This window comes from Vitis riparia, chromosome 2 (assembly GCF_004353265.1).
Source record: "Vitis riparia cultivar Riparia Gloire de Montpellier isolate 1030 chromosome 2, EGFV_Vit.rip_1.0, whole genome shotgun sequence".
In the NCBI taxonomy this organism is placed as follows: domain Eukaryota; kingdom Viridiplantae; phylum Streptophyta; class Magnoliopsida; order Vitales; family Vitaceae; genus Vitis; species Vitis riparia.
In genome coordinates this window covers 10,662,019-10,675,017 of record NC_048432.1, presented here as the reverse complement: position 1 = coordinate 10,675,017, position 12,999 = coordinate 10,662,019, and the positions used below count along the sequence as shown (strand labels likewise).

The 12,999-nt window shown below is 33.3% G+C and overlaps 1 protein-coding gene across 3 annotated transcripts; it reads left to right on the top strand.

The window, feature by feature from the left end:
• The first annotated feature begins 5,857 nt into the window (after window positions 1-5,857).
• LOC117907385 (inositol-tetrakisphosphate 1-kinase 1-like) lies at window positions 5,858-11,818 on the top strand. 3 transcript variants are annotated; one of them, XM_034820917.1, is made up of 3 exons: window positions 5,858-7,403; window positions 11,211-11,468; window positions 11,612-11,818. In XM_034820917.1, the coding sequence occupies exon 1, from the start codon at window positions 6,090-6,092 to the stop codon at window positions 7,194-7,196; it is 1,107 nt and encodes a 368-aa protein (XP_034676808.1). In that variant the 5' UTR covers window positions 5,858-6,089; the 3' UTR covers window positions 7,197-7,403; window positions 11,211-11,468; window positions 11,612-11,818. The 3 variants fall into 3 exon arrangements, with proteins under 3 accessions (XP_034676808.1, XP_034676816.1, XP_034676825.1); XM_034820925.1 differs by lacking the exon at window positions 11,211-11,468; XM_034820934.1 differs by lacking the exons at window positions 11,211-11,468; window positions 11,612-11,818 and adding an exon at window positions 8,068-10,550.
• The last annotated feature ends 1,181 nt before the right edge of the window (window positions 11,819-12,999 follow it).

Genomic DNA, 12,999 nt, shown 5'->3' with positions numbered 1-12,999 from the left:
TCTTGTTGCTTGAAGATTAAAGAAGCAAACAATAGTTTCAAGATCAAATATCGAATCTAAATGCATAGCTTTAGCTCATGGAGTAGCTAAAACAACCTCATTAAAGTCTTTATTGATGAAGATTGATATTTAATTACCTTTCAAACCAATAATTTGCAATGATAATTTGGAAGCTGCTTCATTTGATACAATCCAATGTACAATAAAAATTGATATACAGACCAACAATTTACAATGATAATTTGGGAGCTACTTTACTTACTACAAATCCAATGTACAATAGAAATTGATATGCATTTTCTTCGAGACATGGTTGTGAGAAAGTAGCTAGAGGTTCATTATGTCCTTATGTATGACCAAGTAATTGTATCTTCACTAAAAAAGTGTGTGTAACATTTCTTGAAGCTTAGAGACAAACTCAAGGTTACTAATAAGTATCTAGAGTTTCCTAGAGGCTCTTTAGCTAGTCAACTTGCTATGCCAAGTGATCAAGTTGTTAGGAGCCCTAACTAATTCCTCGTAAAAATTCCAAGATACTCAGAGCAAGTACTACTGAAATTTTATCATAAGATGTAACTATAAATAATTATATTGAAAGAGCTTAAACTATAACTATAAGATTCCTAAACAAAATATCTTATGGAATCTTCAAGTTTCTCTTTGCTCTTTTCTTTCATATTTTTCATCATTGAATATTCATTTTCTTTCCCAAACTTCACCCGGAGATTATTTTACATTTTATTTAATTTTTAAATAAAACAATTTCCTACCAAATTTGTGTAGAATAAAATAAGGTTTAATTTTCCATGTGAGACCCTAAAAAAATCCACTACAAAAGTTTTGGATTTATCTTAGAATCCTGCCTCCACTTGAGCCTTACAATATTTGCATAATCAACTCCACTAAAAAAATCAAGGCCCACCCCCACGTGATTACTATTATATATACGTTTTTCACATGTCCTTTCCCAACTAACTAACTTTAGAAATTGTCTTGACATGATTGACTTACTTAAAATTTGATTAATGCAAGGCTTAGTCACTCTAGATTTGTTAATTATCTTTGGTGATAGAGTTGGGTCAATTATGTTTCATTTAATGAACCAAATCTTGACTAATTCAAACAATAATCATTGAAAGTTAAACTTGAGGAATATTTTAAATTAATTTCTTGAGTCATTGGTGGGAAAAAAAAAAATAATTCAACAAGTGGGACTAAGAACTCATCCCGTGAGCTGAGGGTGACTTTTTGATTTCAGTTTTCTCTTTATATATATATCTTAATTTTCTCTGTCCTTTTATTGAGAATAAATAATTTATAAAATAAGAACTAATAAGTTAATAAGAATGAAAAAAGAAAGTTAAAAAGAGACATAAAAAGACTTGTTTGATAGCTATTTTTAATAACAATTTTTTGTACTAAAAAAAAAAAAAAGAAAAGATGTTGTAGAATTAAAAATTGTTTTCTATTTTTTTATTCTTAATAACAGATAATAAAATGTTTTTAAATAACATTTTTTTTAATTATTTTATGTTATTTTTATTTATTTTTTAAGAATTGTTTTAAAATATAATTATACAAATATATAAAATGATTAAAAATCATTACATATAAAAATTATTTTTAAAATATTAAAAAAAAAAGTTAAAAATATTTTAGATTTTAAAATGAACTTTTATTATATAAAAATTAAATAACAATTTTTAAAATTGTTTCGGACCAGTACTAAAAGATATAAAAACATGTTAATCTTTTCATTTATCCTATTGGACATCATAATGGTGTACTTGAGCAACAAGCAACTAAAGTAATGATAACGAAATTTACCTTTTTGTGACTAGAAGTTACTTTTTTAGTGACTCATTTGGTGTTGTTTTAAATAATGTCAAATCTCCAGACATGTGTTCTAGATGGAAATAGAAGGAAATCCCTGCCCAAAATAAAAATAAAAAATAAAAAATAAAATAAAATAAGGAAAGAAAGGGTGTGGGGAATGGGGAATGGGAAATGCACCAAAATTGTTGTACCCTATCCACTGCAAGTGGCTTTGGTGTGAGAGCCAATCCCATGCTGCCTGCTCTTTTCTTTGTATGATGAGATCTTGGAAATAAATGAGGGGCCTTTAAGCTGAACTCTTGGTTGGTAACTTCTTATATTCTACATTTATTATCATCAATTACAATTTGGTCTCTCATCCTATTCTTTTATACCATAATTTCATTTATTTATACCGTTATCTACCGATTTAAATTTCTTGAAATAATTTAGCACTCAATTTCCAAGTATTTATCAACATGTTCCTTGAAAGAAATCCCAATGAATATGCGAAAACGTGACTCGAAAGGAATGGTATATTCATGTCCTCCAAACAGGGTTGGGAGTTTGAAATAGGATAGGAGGTTAGTTTGGGAGGCAAATATAAACCAAAAACAATGTTTGGAATATTAGTTGGTTTATTTCTTTTTTAAAATTGAGGTTAGAGGTTCAATTCGGAACATGTAATATCGAAAATCTTTTTCATTTCATATAAATATTACCATCATTTTTTAAAAAACAAAAATAAAAAATATATTCGAAAATTTCTTTTGTACTCAATTTCAAAGTATTTATCAACATGTTGGTTGAAAGAAATTCCCATGTATAATATATGAAGATGTTGCTTGAAAGGAATCGGAATCGTTCTAATATGGAATAAAAAAAACGAATGATTCCTTAGATGGAGCACATAGCATTCAATTTGGAATCATTAAGAAGGAATAATTCCCTGGATGGGTATTGTGGAATGACTGCATTTTCCGGATTGGGGACCCATTTTATTTGGATTTTATCAATTTGCATCTTCCAAAGTAATTTGAAAGCCTCCCCCGCCCAACTCTTTGACTATATACTCTTATTTGTAGTTGTCATTTGCAATTGGGGTATCAACTTGTTCCATTTCATTGAGTGTGGGATCTCTCAAAAGTGGGAATAGGGGCTGCTGCTTTCTTTATTCCCATTTAAAGGAATGAGAATATGACATAAGCTGATAATCAAGTGTCCGCTCGGTCGTAATTTGTTTTTTAAAATTAGAAACTTTTATATTTAATTTTTTTTTAAATAATCTATGAGTTTCAAAAATTGTGTCCAGTACAACCAAAAGCTCTTGAGAGAAAAAGAAAGATTGAGATAGTACTTGTTTTTTTATTTAGCTAAAAAACAAATAGATTTCGAATCATAGTAATAAAAGGCTAATTTGAGGCTATTCCTAAAGAAAATGGCTAGTTGATGAGATGGATCCCCTGAAAATTTTTGCCACTTATGCATAGAGGTGGAAGTGACCAAAGTAGAAATATTTGAGAGGAGTCAATAAAAAGACTGTCTTTGGGCTTAGTTATTAGTTATCATGGAAGTAACAATTAGGGATGACAATGGGGTAGGTTTTTTCGAGTACCCGCCCCGTTCCTATTGGGATGAGGTTCGATTTTAATAAATGGGTTTGAGACGAGTTTAATAATTTTTTAAAAATCCGGGGTGGGTTCGAGTATTGCCTCGTTCGGCCCCGCCCCGCCCCAATTATATATAAAATTAATTTTTATTTTACTATTTTTAATATATAGATAATAATAAAATATTTTTAATAAAATAAGTTATAAAATATAATAATTTAATTATTTATAAATTATATTTATTTTAATGTAATTAAAAAATTTTTAAAAATAAAATTAAAAAAAAAAAAGTTAAATGAGGCGGGTATGAGAATTTATCATACCCGACCCATCCCGCCCTCCCCTGCCTTGTCCTGTTTAATTTTTTAAATGGAACGGAGATGATAATAATTTTGAATAAAGGGGGCGGAGTTGGGATGGGTGCGACCGGTCTCGAACTCGCCCTGTTGCCATTCTTAGTAACAATGTTTGACCTCATTCCACTAACTCTTTACTCCAACTAGGAGAGAGACAATATTACTATCAATTTTTCTCTGACTAAGGTTGGGTTTATTTACCCTAGGTTTGAAGGAAGATAAGAGAAAATAATAGGAAAAATATAAAAAAGATAAAAAAAAATTTATTTAAAGTCAATAATTATTTTTTTATAAATTATTTTAAATTTTTATATTAATTTTTTAAAAAATAAAATTATATCAGAATTTTAATTATATTCAATTATTTATTTATATTTTTTCATAATAAACTAAAAGTGAATTTTAGATTTGAGTATTTTTAGTGAGATCATTTTCTCCAAAAATGAGAATTTACTTATCATGTGTTTCAATATTTTTTAAATTTTGTAAAACATCTTTTTGTTTTTTAAAAACACTTTTAAGGGAAAAGTGTTTTTCAAAAAATATTATCAAATAGGTTTTAAGGATACATTGAATAGTGATTTTAGAAAGCACTTTTAATTTTTTTTTATTAAAAGAATTATTTTCAAATATTAAATTTTTTTAAAAAATACTGTATAAAGCTAAATACACCCATAATAAGCAAAACTTATTCAATAATTAGTTTCATATGGAAGCTATAATGAAAAGATGCCCATTAATTTGTTTAATTTATCTGTAGTCCCACATCGTTAATATTTTGTTCATTGTTTTTATAAATCAAAATTTTGAGAATTTCATATCTAAACTTAACGTGGCCATTAATCTAATAATTATTTAATTAAAAGAGGGGAATTATATCACGAAAAGTAAGGGATACAGGATATGAAGCGAATTATTGAGTCACTCTCACAACTGACAAAAACCTGATGAATAAAAACGTGGGCTATCCAAAAGCTCTCTAAAAATGCGTGCCGACGTGGCAGAGGAAGCAAGGGTGACAGGTCAGCATCAGGGAGTATCATAGATATTATAAAGTGGAAGGCCATGTTTCAAACTTTATAATAAGGTCTGACTCCCTTTTCACATTTTCTCAATTTCAATTCCTTATTTTTCAATACGGGTGAGACCACCATGCCCATGATCCCATCACCCCAAGCCACTACCCAACATCACTCCACTGCTTCGCCGTGGTCAATGACTCCACCAAAATCACTTTTGTCAACGTTGACCCGACTCACCACATCTCTACCGTCCATTCTCTATCTGACTTTTCGTTGAAACGCGTCTCTTCTTTCGGCGAAAATCCGCACAATATCAGGAGAAAATGCCACGTCTTACCCTTCATGCGTACCCGCTACCACGTCATTAAGAAATACACCAATACAATAAGTCCACTCTGTTTTTGCTGTTGCCATATCGGCACTTAAGAGTTTTTCTGTTTCATTTCCCATTATTTTTATTTTATTTAATTTGATTTAAATTAGAGTTATTCTTATTAAAGCATTTTTAATTTATAAGAATTTAGTATTAGGAAAATAAAAATTCAAAAGAATATGAAATCTATTTTTTTCGGACAAAATTATCCTTTTAGTAATTATTTTAATCCATATCTCACATTGGTTTTTAAGATAAAAAAAAATTAAGGATAAAAATGTAATTTCCGTAAGAATTGATTTCAAGCATGTAACATTTGTGTAATTTTGTATATAAGTTGTGGCGGTCTTAATGTACAATTTTTTATGCTTAACAAAAAATTTAGAACATTCGAGAACCGTGTGTTATACTATTAAAAGTGCCAGCTAAAATGGCGTCTAAGGCTAAAAGACCTTACCTGCAAAATGTGAATTAAAGGAAAATTTGGTTCACTTGATATATAACACGCTATATCAGTTCGAAATTTTTAATAAATTTCCCAAATATGATATATGAATGATGGTTCTATACCTCCGTTTCTCAAACCATGGTTACTTTATCAAACCCGACATCCAACCCTAGTCCAACCTCTCTCTCATATATATAGGAAATATCCACCTTCATTTCTCTACAGAAATTCAATTCATAAACAAACATTCATTTCCTCTGATATATCATATATCCCTCTCTCTCTCTCTCTCTCTCTCTCTCTCTCTCTACTCGAATCTTGATTCGATTCTTGGAAACAAGAAGCTGAAACTGTTCTTGGCTTTCGATCTTGGACCATTAGGGTTTGGTTATGTGCGGTTTCGTACAATCTTGTCACTACAGGATAGCCATTAGAGAGAAGAGTCGCAGATCTTGATCGTCATAAATGGCGGAACAGCAGCGGAGATTCGCTATAGGATACGCTTTAGCGCCCAAGAAGCGAGAGAGCTTCATTCAGGTCTCTCTGGTGAGCCTTGCTCAAGAGCGCGGCATCGATCTCATTCGGATCGACACCGACAAGCCCCTGGTGGATCAGGGTCCCTTCGATTGCGTTCTCCACAAGTTATACGGCGACGATTGGAAGAAGCAGCTGCAGGAGTTCTCCCTCAAGAACCCTAATGCGCGCATCTTGGATCCCCCGGCGGCGATCGAGCGTCTGCACAACCGGATTTCGATGCTCCAGGTGGTGTCGGAGCTCAAGGTTGAGAGCCACAGCAATACTTTTGGGATTCCCAAGCAGATTGTGATTTACGATTACGAGACTCTCGGAGAGCTGCAGGCGTGGGAGCCACTCAAATTTCCGGTGATTGCGAAGCCCTTGGTGGCCGACGGCAGCGCCAAATCTCACAAAATGTCTCTGGTGTTTAATCAGGATGGGTTAAAGAAGCTGGGGCCGCCGATTGTGTTGCAGGAGTTTGTGAATCACGGTGGAGTTATCTTTAAGGTGTATGTGGTTGGGGAGTATGTGAAATGCGTGAAACGGAAGTCGCTGCCGGACGTTTCAGAGGAGAAACTGAACAGTTTGGAGGGGTCCTTGTCTTTTTCGCAGGTGTCCAATATAACTACGCGTGAAAGAAACGACGACAAGTACTATAAGATGATGCATTTGGAGGATACGGAGATGCCGCCACAGAGTTTCATTACCGATATTGCAAGGGGATTGCGGCGCGCAATGAAGTTAAATCTTTTTAATTTTGATGTGATTCGGGACAATAGGATTGGGAATCGGTACCTTGTTATTGATATTAACTATTTTCCGGGGTACGCCAAGATGCCATCATATGAGACAGTCTTGACGGATTTCTTTTGGGATATAGTGAATCAGAAAGAAAGAGATGCTTCAGTGACGAGTTTGAAGAAGGATGGTGAATCTGAAACGGGTTCTGACAGAAGACCAATTCCAATGCGTAGTTGCGATAAAGATTCGAGGAAGTATGGGAGCGATGATTGTTGCAGTGATGGGGAAGACAAGGAGAACACCATTTCTTCTTAGGTTCGTTTCTTGGTAGAATTGGGTTAGTAGGTCTTGTTCAAGTGTAGAGAGATCGTTCGGCTGATTTTGAACTGAAGCAAGCAATGCATTTCTTTTAGATGGATAGAGTCGGTACAGTGATGAATAAGTAGGTAGTTGGCTTCAGTTTCTCCCTATTGACAGCATGACATGGTGTCCGGTTATGATCATGTATATTCCCGAAGATAGGTACTTCCCAAATACTCTGAAATTTTAGGAAGATCAAATTGTACTTTGGAGGTTTATGTAATTCCTTGCTTAGAAATTCAATTTCTAGTTTGTGGCTTCGACACCTTTGATAATGAATTTTTCCATTTTATCAATGATGGTATTTCATTTTATTTTTCTTGTAATTAGTGTGGGTTGAATTGAATTTACAATATTGTTCTTGTCTTGAACAAATTATGATATCAAGAACCAGCTAATGCTGGATTCTTTTCCAGTTTGGAACTTTTGCTTCTTTCTTAATGCACATATTAGCTATTGGTAATCAATGAGTTTACATGGTGATTTTTGGAGCCTACCTTGCATGGACCCTGATGCCATGGCATGCCTCTTTTAAATTGAAAATTGGAATTTGCTGAATTTTCCATTTACACATTCCTTTCTTTTTTTTTTCATTTTTTCTTTTTGCCTCTTTCTGATGTGATGATGATGCCATATCGCCTGAAAAGAAAATCTGTTGAATTTATTTATTTTCAGCATAGTTAATTACATGGCATTGAAGTTTAAGCTTCGTCAAACTAGCTTTTTGGGGAGGATTTATATCGCTTGTGTTTGACGTGTCTAAATTTTGTGTTGCTTTATGCACTGTTCTGACAGATTTTTTATGATCTGTTGCATGGATTTGAAGGCATCTCATTGGATGTAGCTACATAACAAACACATGCGAATTGATTTTATCCTTTTTTTTCATTAATTTAGAGGAGTTAATTTGTTTACTGGGTGCAAGTTATTGGAAGGAATCAGATTTTAGCAGATGCAGATGTAGACAATCATTGCTTTGACTTTGGATTGATGACTATTGGAGATTCCTCGAGAATCAGGAGGGAAAGGATCTGGCAATCGTGCCATAGGGTCTTGTTGTCTTGACCATTAATTAGTTCGAGTGACTGATATAGATCTGAGACATTAAATGCGCCTATGTTGTGTAAACATGACAAATAGTATCTAATATCGTCCATACGTACTGACATGGATTTGTGTACTGACACAGTATAAATGTGAATGAGACAGTGTTGACTGCAGGAAGAGCTGGTTTGTCTTTCTGGGTATCTCTCTTTGGAAGAGAGATAGAAAAGGATTTTGGACAAATCCTAGATTTTTGCTAACCTGAGAGGACCTCTTTTATATAGTCATAGTGTTAAATAACTGCTTCTCTTCTGTCCTTAAATCCTACCTTTCAGGTGTTCTCTGAATTTGAAACCTTGTACTGATTTAAGTAGCTCCCCTTTGAACTATTAGTATTTCTATATATTTGATAATAAAAGGATAAATTGATCTTATTTATATTGTATTTTTTAGTTAAAAAATGACCAAGCCTTTTTAATAAAATGTATTGCTGCATCTTTACAATGTGCTTGTTAAGGAATTTCCCCAAAGTTTGGTAATGATGAGCAATTGCTTGATTTAAAACAACCTTACATCAATTCTGGTATGCTTCTAGGGTGTGGATGCCTTTCTAGATTCAAGATTGGGTGTGTTTCTAAGTTCTAGATTATCTAATCTCGTAATTATGACGTAGAAGTGTTTCTGTTTCTGAATTATGGAAATGCCTTTTCCATCTTCATCTCTCGATGCTGACTAGATGCAGATTTTGTTGGGTGTATGCTTTGCAAATCAAAGCTTAGTTAAAGGTGTTCCATTAATGCATTTTATTCCTTTTAAGCCTTTTATTTCTTTTATGCCTCAATCCATGAGGGGCATGTCTCACGTGAACTGTTCTCGCTAGAAGTTGGAAACCTAATGGAGTATATCCCCATGTATCGAATTAATTAAGTAGTCAATTGGTGAAACACCTCAAGCTTTAACATACCTTGAGGCTTTATATTTTCTTGCATAAGGCGTAAACTTTAAGAGGGTCACCTTGTCCAAACTCTGAAATTTGGAATTATGTTCATTGTTTTAATTCAGACAGATCAAAGGTTTTTCAACCTTAATATGTTGAGGTTTGAAACCTTCTTCAATTTCAATGGATTATGGGAAAATTTTGTTTGTATTATTGTCCTTTTGCTTTTAAATAGTACAGTGGTCATGTATATGGTAGTTGCTTATATTTAATTACCAAACTTTTGGGCAGTTCATTTGAGCCCTAGAATATGCATTAGAATTACGAGACTCTTAATAATTTTTCTAGACCAAAAGGTACCATAACCCCTAGATATTTCTCTCTTTTCTTTTCTTATTTGAAGGAAAACTTTCTTTTTGCTTTTTATTGAAGTTATGCTTTGCGGGTTGCTTTTGTGCTAGTCTAAGCATTATTGAAAATAGCTGCTTTTGATGAAGTTATGGTTTTCATGTTTCAATACTATGGACTTTATTGTGTCACCTTTTTTATACTTTTTATATATACCTTGTGCATATCAAAAAAATGTGATGGGGCTTTATTCCATGGATCCTAGAAAATCTGGTAAATAAAATATTTATAAAATAAAACTAATCAATACAACATGTCAATTTGTTAGGTGCTATTTTCCTGGGGTTTATGCCTTAGGGAAGTTAGCTTATTCTTTATGGATTTCATTGATAGATTGCTGCTAAATTAGGGCATTGTTTATTTGCTCTCTCTTTTTTGTTGCTGTTTCTCTCTCTCTCTCTCTCTCTCTCTCTGTGATAGGTAAAGAAAATTATATTAAAAGCACCTAACAAAAGGGTGCACAAAAATATATGTTGTATACAAAGGCACCAAAAGGCCAACCAAAGCAGAGGGTCTCTCTCTCTCTCTCTCTTTCTATATCTGTCCGTCTATCTTTTTTTTTTGGTTGTGGTTGTGGCGGACTATAAAGTGACATTGTGAGTATTTTCAGGCTCACAGTTATATATCTCAGTGGGTAATGGCCTCAGAAATAGGTTTTTGATTGAATTATTGGCGTGGGGCTCCACTAAGGGACTGCTTCCCAAATTTAGTGCATAGCTGCTGGTAAAAATGCTTTGGTGTCAGATTTCTGGCATGAGGAGGTTGGTAGGAGTCATCTGAGTTACATATTTTTGAGGAGCTTTTGGGTAAAAATTGGTGGAATCATTTTTGAGTTTGATTAATTCAGTGTTGGCTTGCAGGAGCAGGGGTTGGGCCTTGAGCAGGCTGATAGTTTTCAGCCCTTTTTTATTTTTTATTTTTTTTAAAAATCTATTTGGAGGAGCATGTAGCCTATTCCTGTCCAGGAAAGTCTGGAGTTGTCGTGCCACTCCCAATGTGGTTGTTTTGTTGTAGTTTTTGGTTTGGAAACAGCATGAGAAAAACCTCAAAATGTTAAGCACATGTGAAGGGGTTGGTCTTTGGTCTTGGTGCAGCCTATGCAAGGAAGAGGAGGAATCTGCAAATCATATTATCATTTGTCACGTGTTTGGCGTTGATTATGGTTGCTAGTTTTTTCTCTATTTCCAGAGTATCTTGAGTTTTCCTTTGTTCTGTCGGCATGGTAGTTTGGTAAGGGAAGGATGAGGTTGTGGTGATTACCTCCCATGTTGGCTGTTCCAGTACATTTGGAAAAAAAGAAATGATAGTGGGCCAAAGTCTTTATCATTGTGAAAGACCTCCAATAAGTCCCCTTCAGATTGAAGGGAAATCGGTCCCTCTCGATTCCATTGTTATTTCTGGGGATTTTTTTTTTTAAGAAACTAAGTTCAGAGACATTGAATGGTATTTACCTTTTTTTTTATCCTTTAGTCAATGCTAGTAATTCTTATATTGAAAGTGCAAATTTGAAACTTGAAGAATGAAGTTTATTTTTTTACCTTTTTAAGCAATGTAGTTGACAGGAGGGGTGATTTAAACAGGGATGTGTTAAGTGGCATCAACCTACCTGTGCTACAGGGGTGCTTGTGAGTCATGGGTCCTCAGTTCTGTCTCTTATCGAAGTGAAAGGTGCCGATGCATGGAGCATTGATTGGGGTGTTTGTGGTTGACAGAGGAAGTTAATGGGAAGGGTCAGATGGAAGCTATTGCTGCTGTGTTTGACAGTGTGTATCTGGAAGTACTATCCTTATGGACCATAAGGCCTAACATGAGTTCCTAGATACGGATGGGGGATTGTAGTTAAGTTCTAATTTTGGGCTTGCTTTTCTTCTTTTTTTCCTACCTTTCTTTCTTTCATTTTTTTCTATCTGTAGTGATGTTGTGTACTGTGTAATTTTTTTCTTCTTTTTCTAAAAAGTTCACGGTTAACTTGCTTAATCAGGCTGTCGAACAGAGAGTGCTCTTGAGAAGGAAGAGAGGAAAGCGAACAGAAGGGAAAAAGAAGAATGTTTTTATTTTTATTTATATAATCAATCTGTCTGTATATGTACCTGAAGAAGATGATTGGCACTGTTTTAACGGTCTTTTGGGTCCAAAAATTTCGTTCTTAATCAAATCAAACCTTGGTGAAAGGTCACATCTCCAAAAAGGCAGAGTTGGTTAATGCTGTTGCTGGAAAGGTATTAAATTATGATTTGTTTAGTGGGGAAATTAGCATACAAGTTTACCCAGCAATCAAATAGTTGTTGGAACATAACATTGTAAGGCACAGGAGATTTCCTGGGTCACACGCCTTTCACGATTCACTCAAACCCAAAAGAAAGCATTCAATAAGATAACGATGGGAAGGAATATTACCACCATCTCTGATTGGTGTACAGGGAAAGGCAAAGGTAGGGTATAAATAAGTTTTGAACGTCTTTGCTTCTACTACAAGGATTTGTGGATGCTTTCAATATTACTGGCATTTTTGTCATTTTGCTTATGCATAGTTTTGATTCGCTATGCTTTGGGGGAGGCTCCATCTTTGATTGAAATTCTTGTTGCATCATTGACTTCCGCATTGGAATTAAACAAATTCTCTTGGACAATTAGTTGAATTAAAATGAATTTTCTTCTATTAAAGATCAGGACAATTAGGTGTTGTTTGGGAACTGAAAAATAATATTTGAGAACAATTTTTAAAAATTTTCTCTTATATTTTGTACAACAAATCATAAATATTTTTAACTTAATATTTATAGAATTTTTTTTAAATAACCTTAAAAAATAAGTGAAAAAAACTACTAAATACTTTCTAAAAATCCTATGTTTTTTATTTTTAAGAACGAAAAATCATTTTTTATTTTCTAGTTGTTAAATATGTTTTTTTTTTTTTTTTTTTAAATTTTGAAAAATAAAAAACAATTTTTTTTTTTAAAAGTGCCAAAATGCGCTGTGTGTGTTCTACTCCTAGTCTTAAGTCATCTGTTGGATAAGACTGTGAAGCTCTTTTAAATAAAATGGCTTGATGACTTTCATGTTAGAATAAGAGTTCTACGATGATATGGGTCTCTCTATCGGCAATAGTTGAGTTTTACTTGCATTGACAACAAAAGAGTTTTTTGAATTGGAAATAGAAATCCCTTTCTTCTTCAAAACAAAAATAAATCCTTTTGGGAAGTGTAAGACCCATGAGAGTAGTATCTAAATCGATGGAAATAAGTCTTCAGATTATCTTTTGAAATACAAAAATCTAGATTTGTTGTTTTATTAATGAATTTTCTACGCTAAGTCATGAATGAAATTACAAAAATGAGAACCATTCTATTTTTACAATACAAATATTTT